The sequence below is a fragment of the Xenia sp. Carnegie-2017 genome, unplaced genomic scaffold, assembly GCF_021976095.1.
Source record: "Xenia sp. Carnegie-2017 unplaced genomic scaffold, XeniaSp_v1 HiC_scaffold_2, whole genome shotgun sequence".
Lineage (NCBI taxonomy): Eukaryota > Metazoa > Cnidaria > Anthozoa > Malacalcyonacea > Xeniidae > Xenia > Xenia sp. Carnegie-2017.
In genome coordinates, this window is record NW_025813482.1 from 5,625,633 (window position 1) to 5,634,918 (window position 9,286).

A 9,286-nucleotide genomic window follows, 5' to 3' on the forward strand; every position below is an offset into this window, starting at 1 on the left:
TACTTTATTACATGCATATAAATACATATCTTTCTTATTAGCACAAAAGCATTTCTGCTACAAGTGAAACATCACAATATGCACATTAATACCCAACACATAGACTGGACAGTGATCAAGAATTGAAATTTCACATAAGAATAATTTCTAAAGATCTTTTTTTATAAAACCTGTATGGGTACAGCCTGGTTTTCACGAGTAAAATAATCATGAACGTCAAGACTTTTGTTTATATTGTTCTAGATGTTCACAAAGACAAAGACATTGGGATTTTGTTTAAATCTTCCTTTTGTCCTTCTTTTGTTTTTCTCTTAAGCCTGGTTCTCATTAAGTCGCTTAAGTCATTCGAGTCGTTCCGAGTCGTTTCGTTGTTTTTCAAAATGACTGGGGCGACTCAAGCCATGGAATTCTCATATATTCGTACTAGCGCTGCCGAGAGACTGCTTAATTAATTTTTACGCGAAACATTTAAAAATGGCGGCTGCTGTTTATCAACGACAAAGTCTTTTGACTAGTTATTTGCTTCTTCAAATCGTTTTGCGCCATAAAAGGGTCGCTTGCATTTCTCAACGGTCTTTTCGGTCGTGTGAGTCATTTGAGGCCATCCCGGTCGCCTCTGAAATGTTCTCACACAGTCGCACGGGTCGTCTGTGAAATTTTGGCACGACTGAAACGACTCGGACGACTATATGAGAACCAGGCTTTAGCTTATGCTTGCGCTTATGTCGATGCTTATGTAACATGCTTCGTCAATTATCTTTGTTTTATCTTTTGTCTACACTTGTGCTTATCCCTTATTTGACTTGTGTGAACCAGGCTTAAAAAGACAGGATTCATATGAAAGAATAATTACGGATATGTTGCCCTGAACATGAACAATGTGCCTTGAAAAGTAGCATTTAGGTTTATTATGACGTTCGAATGGCATAACTAGCCTGGATAGTGTGAAAGAACGTATTCATAAACATACCTGATAGAGTAGTACAAAAAATTAGGAACATATAATGAACATATAATGAACAAATAGAACAGGTAACACATGCATAATATTAACAGCCCCCTCAATCATCAAACTCGCCATAACGACTAGCTCATTTGTCTCTCAGGATAGTAAATAGTAGTGGACACTTTGTGAACTATTGGGGGGGGGGGCTCGTCCTCAATGCATGAAATTTCTAGAGATCCCAGGACATGCCTATACTTTTAAAATAGTATCTATTTTGGTATATCTAAATAGTATATCTAAATAGGTATGCTGTTAAAATTTGATCCCCAGAAATTTAATTTATGTATTCCTACGTACGTACAAAATCATACATACATAGTAAAATTAAATGCATCTGCTTGTACGGGTACCGTACGGAAGTCAATCAAATCGTTATTCTCAATATAAATACTAGAGCCCAACAAATAATTTTGAACATAGTCATAAACAATTTGGTTTTGTGAAATTGATTAAAATAGTGACGTTTCGTCTAGACTCAAGACATCTTCAGACTAATAAGGAAGTTAACTATTTTAACGTCACTAACGTCACTATTTTAATAAATTTCACAAAACCAAATTGTTTATGACTATGTTCAAAATTATTTGTTGGACTCTAATATTTATATTAAGAATCCGTTTCCCACCTGGCACTTCATTGGCAACAATATTGACAAATCGTTATTATTTAAAATCACAGTTATATAAAGTAGGTGTGATTTAAGGGATTGGAGCAATATTTTTAAAATATTTTAGGGGGGGGGGCAGTTAAGCCCCCCTTAGCTCCCACCTTGTGTCAATCCCTGATAGTAAATCTTCCTCCAGTTGCCAGTAATAATCTTACTATGGCTATGAAAAATGGCTTAAAGAGCACATGTTTGACCACTTAAAGTATCTTAAAGATTTATGCCTAAATTTAACCTGATAAAAATCTGATTGGTGATTAAAGTAAGCCAATTTAATTATACGTAATATGATGCACTATCCATTTAAAAACACTACAGCTTAAGATGTTATTTAACATGCAAAATTCAATTAAATTTGAAGTAATTGTGGTCCAAACTTTCATGAAAATACTTAACAAATTAGTGTAGAATCTTATGAAAAAAAGATGGTCAAAAAATGAAATCATAATCAATTTATTCCTTGAAAATATGTTTTCTTAGAGAAAAGATTTCAAAAATACCATCACAATATGTCCTTTTGTTTTGAAAACGTACAAGGTAAAACATAGAGATAAGCTTATGGTAAGAAATGTTTAGAATCATTAGGAAAGAGTGCGGTGTTTTTCACATAAGGTAAAAGACATAAACACATTTCCAACTCATCTTTAAGTTGATTCACTCAGTCAATGTGCTTTGATTTGTTCATCTTGGAATCTCTCAACCTGGAAGAAAAATTTGATGAAAAATTTTAATCATGGATTACAGAGGTAAGTATGTTAAAGATAAAATAAACCACACACAGCATGCCACTTAAGTTAAAAAATAACCTGCATTGGTGCATTCTTACTTCAAAACAGTGGCGTAGCCAGCTCGCAAATTTGGTCATGCTATGTAAATTTCAGCTCATTATCATTTTTCATTTTTTTAGAAATCTATAGTTTTACAGTGAGTGAACACAGAAAAATTTACATAGCATGACCAAACTTACAGGCTGGCTACTGCTTCAAAGTTAAAGTCTAAAGCAAAAGACAAAGTTTACATTAAAAAATTTAAGAAGAGACAGTATTTATGCTTCAATAGTAACATAATTATCATTTACAAAACTACAAATTGTAAAAAGCTAATAGCATAAATAAATAACATACTAGTTTTTTTATGTGATCACTTCCTTTGGTATCTCCAACAACATTTTCAAGTTCATAGGGTGGTATTATTTTCACATCAGCATCTTTTACAACAATATTTTTACCATCCCAACAACAATTGTTGTACCTAAACAACAACAGACAGTTTCAATTTAGTGCCAAAAGACAAACATAAAGCAAAAATTATACATACTGTTTTGAAACATGATCAAACAATTTTTGAGCCATTGGAGTAACATCATTTCCAATTCTCTGCAATTGCCTTTGTCTTTGTGCCAGATTTTGCTCTGTGCGCTGGGCTATTTTGCTCATGTCTAGTGCTGGCAAAGGGCTAGGGCTTTTTTTAGCCTCTTCCAAAATTTTAAAATCACTTAGTATTTCTGTGTTAAAAAAATTTATATTGCATTTTCCTTTCTCTCCGCTTGGAATTTCTAAAAGGTAATGTTAAGGAATTTCAAAAACAATGAATAACCTCGCCAACCAATATGTTTCCTCAAGTATACGCTGCTTCATATAATTTGCAAGAAACATTTTCAAAACAGAACGTCCCATTTTCATGTTATTTATCTTGAAATTTCCCAATATCTATTATTTGTAATAAGTACACAAGCATTATTTATAATGAAAACAAGTTCGGTCCTTAGTCAACAGCAACACTCGGCAGTTTATAAACACAGACATGAAGTCATACTACATTTAAGGAAAAGGATACTTAATACAAGGATTTTATGTTCACCATCATAAGCAAGTACTTCTCCTTCAACTTTTTCTCCGTTCAAACTAGTGCAAGAGACACGAGAACCGGCCCCAAGCTTTGGTTGATTTCCAGGGCAAATCGAACCAGCGGCCATATTTGAATAGTCTCAACCACTGACCTTCATGACCTGTAACAAAGAACAATTCCATTCAATTTACTTTTCAAAATGAAACATTGGAAAGCATATTTGTTTTGTTTTACATCGTACGTTCGCAAAATTAATATTTGTTTGACAATTCCTTTCAAAGTTTTAATGATCTTTCCAAAATATTATAGCACATAATTTTTTTTATTCGTATAGTTACATAACACGATATCAATGGTTCAATGATTCAATAGATAAAATTGGACAACCAATCAGAAGCATGAATGTTGATCAATTTTTAGAAATCAAAATTCTGTAATAAAATGAAAATCGGCAGCTCTTCATAAATTGCCCATTGAAATGACTGACAAAAACCAATTACCAGGAAAACAAACTTGCTTCGGGAACGGCAAGTAGCTTATGCCAGTTACGGAAAAAATATAAAATTAATCAGATTATCAACTCAATTTTATTTACGGTTTCTAGCACCCATTACACAATTAAAAATCTTGAATATTTTTTCCATGTCAATATAAGTTGTGACAAAAAATACAATGAATATAGTCATAATATAAACAGCAAAAAGCAGATTTTGCTTATTACATCCACAAAATGTTTGTTTTTATACAGTCTTCATCCATCCAGGATAGCATGTGTTCAGTGGTACAATCCTTTCAATAACAAAACGCAAAAGTTCAGGAGAACGTAATAACAATGACGAGAGCATGACAGAATGACTAAAATTTTCGAAGTAGTTTTGATACACAAATTTTTAAGCTGTAGTACAGCTATAGGTCTATGGTCCACCAGTGAGGTCCAAAGAAAACAAAAGCTCACATTTTGTTACATTATCCGACCAAATAAACTAAAATCATGCATTCAAAAAATGCTTGCCCATTCTAGATGTCATTGTTCACAAGGTTATTGTAAAAAGAACCTTATATCGCGTTACTAAAATATCTTAATTTAAGTTACAGAATATAATCGATTCAATATGAAAAACTTTTAAAAATTATTTAATAATACTTTGCTAAGCTTCGTGTGTCGAATGGAGTCTTTTCTTAAGTTTTCGACCAAGAATTCTTGATACTAAATCAATAAATTCTAACATTGTCAATATGCTAGCACCAAGAAACAGTCCAACCTGACCACCTATGTCACCTAAAAGCATAAAAAGAATAATGTAAAATTATTTTGGGAAATATTTGAAAATCCTTTCTATTTAATAGGGCAGCCATTTTAAAATCTGACGTCTTGTCGATTCTAGTTTACAATAACTTCCCATAACAGGGGACCACTTGTTGAATGTAGTTACTATCAATTATAATACTTTACGTGTTTTATATAATAGAGTTTTTAGAGTTACTTATTTAGATTATCAATGTTGGTTGTGTGCAGCATCATTACATTTATGGAATTTAGGGTTTACTTTCATTGATTCAGAGATAAAGAATAGAAAAAAGTTTAAGACGTGTCTTGCCACAAGAGTATTTTGTTTACATACCAAAAAGACTTCCCTGGTCGTATGCAGGTCGTTGAGTTATTTGCTCAACGCTCATTTCCTCGAAATAAATATCGAAGTTTAAAAAATTATCCCTAAAAAAATTAAAGTTCTTTGAAAAATAACAATGGGCGACTTCTACAACAACCTAGGGTACGCAAGGGGGTGCGGCTTACATCCCAAAATATTGGCATCAATTGACAACGATAAGTTTCTTGTGTGAAATTAAAAATAATATGAAAATTCTAAAACAGAATCACCAAAATATATCACTGTCATACAATTGGCTGCCATAAGAATATGACTGCTTAGAAAAAAAGACATATGACATATTTTGGACATTGCTTTAAAAGAACTATATGGGCGACGTAAGGCACCCTCGAATGTCAAACGTTCACGTTTGGTTTTTCAGAAGATCTTTTCTTTGGTGAGGGCACTGCGATCACCTCATATCTAAGCACTTATTCACCTACAAATTCCAAGGTTTTCCTTAGTAGGAAGAGTTCACTGTGTGAACGGTTTACCTCAAATAATTTCTCATAATATGCTTGGGAACATTTCGCTTTCTTGCCAAAACTTCAGAAAAATGTTTGGCTGGCATTTGTGCATACGAGAGTTGAGTCTGGAACTTGGCGATATGACATGGTACAGGACATTCACAGTTATTCGTCTCGTTCCGAAATTCCTCTAGTACGTAAAAACAGAACTATTATTAACTTTGTAGCTTTTGTGAATCTCTATGCAAAAGGAAGATTTTGCCAGGGCTCCCAAATTTCTCTGTAATACCATATATAATTTAGTTATATAGTGAACATTATAATAATATACATGAAAAATTTCTCAATTCTGATTGGTTAAGAGCAGTGCAATTTATCGTAAATACCAGTGCAAAAATGTGAAACACAGTGCAAAAAAAAGAAGAAATACAGTGCAATTTCTTTTTGAAAAATGCGCTCCTGATTGGTTAGTCAAACAAAGAAATGATGTAAGAGCCAATCAAATTAAAACATTTCAAAAGCGGGAAAGTTAAATTATTGTATATAAAGCAATTACAACGGCTGGCGTAAGTTTTAAGTAAATTTTCTTTAGCGAAGCAGTTAACAGTTCACCGTTTGCAAGATGTTTCTGGTCGAAAATAAAAACACTGCTAAAAGTAGATACCTTGCTCAAGCTGCGTGTGCGGCAGCTATGGTGTTGTGAAAAGTAATATCCGACGGGAATGGAAAAATACGAGCAGGTCGATCAATGATTAAACTCGCCGGCTGAATTAATGTGCGTACGCTGAAGTTAAAAATCATGGAAAAATTTCTCAACAGAATTGAGAAATTTTTTCATGTATATTATTAATAAGTAATAGCATGGTTTCTCGTGCAATTTGGAAAACAAGCACTCGCTGTCTTTAAAAAACCCACTCGTGCATGTTTTTCCCAAATTGCACTCGAAACCATGCTATTACCAATACAAAAAGCAATAACCTCTTCAAAATAAAAGACAACGGATATAAGAAATTCACGACGATCTCAATTTTTTAGCTCGATAGTCAAAGATAATTTCTTCCTGCCCTTAATTGCATGCACATAATGGAAAAATTGATTTCGAAAACACTGTTCTGTTTCTATTTCCATTATTATACATGGATAACCTACGAGCAGCTTGTCTAATGGAGTTTCAAAACGCAAAAAAGATCCAGCTTGATTGAACACAACAATGAATTCAGTTTAATTATACCAATTCGTACCCATAGCCGGCCAAACACAGTTTTTGACTTGTTGAGGTAAACAAGGAGACTCGTCGGCTAAAATTGATGAAAAAATCATTGTTATAGCAATAATTATCAAACTTGTAAAAAAAGTGTTTATATTTTTCATGCGACAAAGAAATTTCGTAACCTTCGAAACAATATTTTATTTCAGTGATTGCTCAGTTCGAATCTTATATTTTTTTCTTTTTAAAAGGTTTTCTAAAAGTTTTAAAAAATTGCCATCTAATAGATAACGCTATCTAGGCTTCGTGCAACCGGCCCCAGGTTAATGCATCCCCAAAATGCTGTTGAGTTATAAAGTAATTCTTAAGATATATTTATCCAGATGCCTGAAGCATTTCATACCTTCAAGACCACGAAGATCGTACGAACTGCATTTGCATTTAGCAATGATGAACTTTGCACGACACACAAGCAAACATGCTGATTTAGTGTATCTAGAAAAGCCAGATATCTCAAGATCTTCGCAAGCCGCTTTGTAAGGCTTTGGTAAATTATTTATCTGAAGAAATGCAAATAAATGAAACAATGAGTTTGATCATTTCATAAAATAGAAATATTGAAATTTTACAAAAAAACGTATTTCCTGAGTAATATTTGAAAAAATCAAGAATTCGTGAATCTTTGCATCTTGGCTTTAAATAAGCTCGCTTTTATAATTGCTTAACAACATGAATGTATCGTTTCCATTTATAAATAAACCTTTTGCTTTATCATAAAAACAGAAAATTTCACTTACAACAATTTTTTTCAAACTACAAAATGTATGACTTCCAGGTTGGATGGCAAATCCTAACTCGTTGATCATCGCCGGTTCCTCCTGATCGTGGACCATAACTTTAAAACCAGCAGAGTCTCTCAGCGAGCCATAATATTGATCTTGCTGAACATTTAGCTGAAGCCTCAACGCAAAGTCTACACCAGCTCGATTTACTTTCAAAATACGATGGCCGACTTTTCCAGAATTAAAGGTATAACACAATCCAAATTCTGTTATAACTGCTGTGAAATTTTCCGGACCACATCTGTAATGACGGTATTTTATATCAAGATTAGGACTACAAGTTTGATATATTTGACTGTTCAATGATTTGATAAACATTTTAGCAACAAGAAATTTGAGCAACTATAATAATATACTTAATAATAATATTAACGTGTTTATATTAGCACATGCGTATCAGGTTCAAACACGTGTTATTTTACCTTTCAGATCTCCAGTGGCATTTCTTTATCATATGATCAATTCTGTGTCCATGTGTTTTGACGAAGTCAGCAAAGTTAAAAGCCTGATCAAATTCCAGTTTACTATCAACATCATCAATATCTGTATCAACGTCTTCAACATTACTGTCATTTATTTCATCCTTTATAGTAAAAGATCTTTTGTATTGATTGAAATTTGGTATCGGTGATCTAGCGAAAAGAACATCGTCCTGTCGATCAATATGATTTTGAGGGGCTAGAATTGACATTATCTGCAAGAAAATTAAACGATTTCAAAAGATTAAGTTTTCAAAGAAAATACAACGAGAATCTAGCAGCGAATTGTTATGAAATGTAGAAAACTGAAAACCAGTATGCTAAAATTTATAAAACGTTTTATTTTAGAGGTTGGATTGATGATAGATTAACTGAACAAAAGTTGTAAAGTGTTTCTTTTGTTTTTCATGATAAAAATTCGTTTTATTTTTGATGCTGAATAGTCAATGATTTTAGATATTTGAAAAAGAAAGCACAAATAATAACGGCGAAGCCAAGTATAGCATAGCCAGTTTCAACCGCTATCACATTCATTCTTAGTAAAAATAATAAACAAACTAACAATATGTTTTGACTGTCTCGACAACACACCAAGTCAAAACACCTTCATAAAAAGATATCTCATATACCACTTACCTTTTCCCCAACAGTACCATTGATCAGATAAAATGGAAATAAATTGAAGTTGCATATAGTTACAGCTGGGAATACGATCTCTTCAACAAACTCCACATGAACATTTGTTGAAACAGGTCTATCAAAATATTTCCTCATGCTACGGTCACTATGAACACAAACCATTATGAGAGCAATGACTAGAATCAACGACCACAACATGCGACGAATTTTTGCACTACCGCCTTCAAATATTTGACGAAATCCGTGAAGTGAGGAAGTTTGTAGAAATTGATGCCAAAGCACCGAGGTTTCATCGTTTTCAACGTCTTGTTGATGAATGGGACCGTCTGTCATTTAAATTTGGCATCTGATATTTATATCAATATGCTTTGCGTTAGCATAGCCTATATCACCAACAGCTTTATTCTGCTACAGTTTTACTTTTTATATCTCTTCAACGTTACCAGTCGTTTTTACTCGTTCTTCATAGAATTTTACAGAGATAT

At 33.0% G+C, this 9,286-nt stretch overlaps 2 protein-coding genes across 2 annotated transcripts; both read right to left on the bottom strand.

The window, feature by feature from the left end:
* Window positions 1-2,107: 2,107 nt before the first annotated feature.
* Window positions 2,108-3,840, bottom strand: LOC124440168 (protein LSM12 homolog A-like). The gene is made up of 5 exons (XM_046990503.1): window positions 3,760-3,840; window positions 3,507-3,678; window positions 2,988-3,225; window positions 2,795-2,921; window positions 2,108-2,371 (listed from the first exon to the last, which is right to left on the bottom strand). Exons 2-5 carry the CDS (start codon window positions 3,643-3,645, stop codon window positions 2,333-2,335), a joined length of 543 nt encoding a protein of 180 aa, XP_046846459.1. The 5' UTR covers window positions 3,646-3,678; window positions 3,760-3,840; the 3' UTR covers window positions 2,108-2,332.
* A 246-nt stretch (window positions 3,841-4,086) lies between these two features.
* On the bottom strand, window positions 4,087-9,283 carry LOC124440164 (acid-sensing ion channel 2-like). The gene is made up of 9 exons (XM_046990499.1): window positions 8,799-9,283; window positions 8,106-8,377; window positions 7,639-7,924; window positions 7,245-7,401; window positions 6,876-6,932; window positions 5,662-5,824; window positions 5,141-5,232; window positions 4,663-4,797; window positions 4,087-4,307 (listed from the first exon to the last, which is right to left on the bottom strand). The coding sequence occupies exons 1-8, from the start codon at window positions 9,132-9,134 to the stop codon at window positions 4,667-4,669; spliced, it is 1,494 nt and encodes a 497-aa protein (XP_046846455.1). The 5' UTR covers window positions 9,135-9,283; the 3' UTR covers window positions 4,087-4,307; window positions 4,663-4,666.
* Window positions 9,284-9,286: the final 3 nt, after the last annotated feature.

What these genes read in the sequence shown, in the direction of transcription:
- LOC124440168 (XM_046990503.1), bottom strand. Translation starts at nt 3,645, where the DNA reads ATGGCCGCTGGTTCGATTTGCCCTGGAAATCAACCAAAGCTTGGGGCC. An exon ending in TTTGATCATGTTTCAAAACA is followed by an intron (nt 2,922 to 2,987) that starts GTATGTATAATT and finishes GTTGTTGTTTAG; the next exon opens with GTACAACAATTGTTGTTGGG. An exon ending in GTGATCACATAAAAAAACTA is followed by an intron (nt 2,372 to 2,794) that starts GTATGTTATTTA and finishes TTTTTCTTCCAG; the next exon opens with GTTGAGAGATTCCAAGATGA.
- LOC124440164 (XM_046990499.1), bottom strand. Translation starts at nt 9,134, where the DNA reads ATGACAGACGGTCCCATTCATCAACAAGACGTTGAAAACGATGAAACC. An exon ending in TGCCACTGGAGATCTGAAAG is followed by an intron (nt 7,925 to 8,105) that starts GTAAAATAACAC and finishes CCGTCATTACAG; the next exon opens with ATGTGGTCCGGAAAATTTCA. An exon ending in CGACCAGGGAAGTCTTTTTG is followed by an intron (nt 4,798 to 5,140) that starts GTATGTAAACAA and finishes TTATGCTTTTAG; the next exon opens with GTGACATAGGTGGTCAGGTT.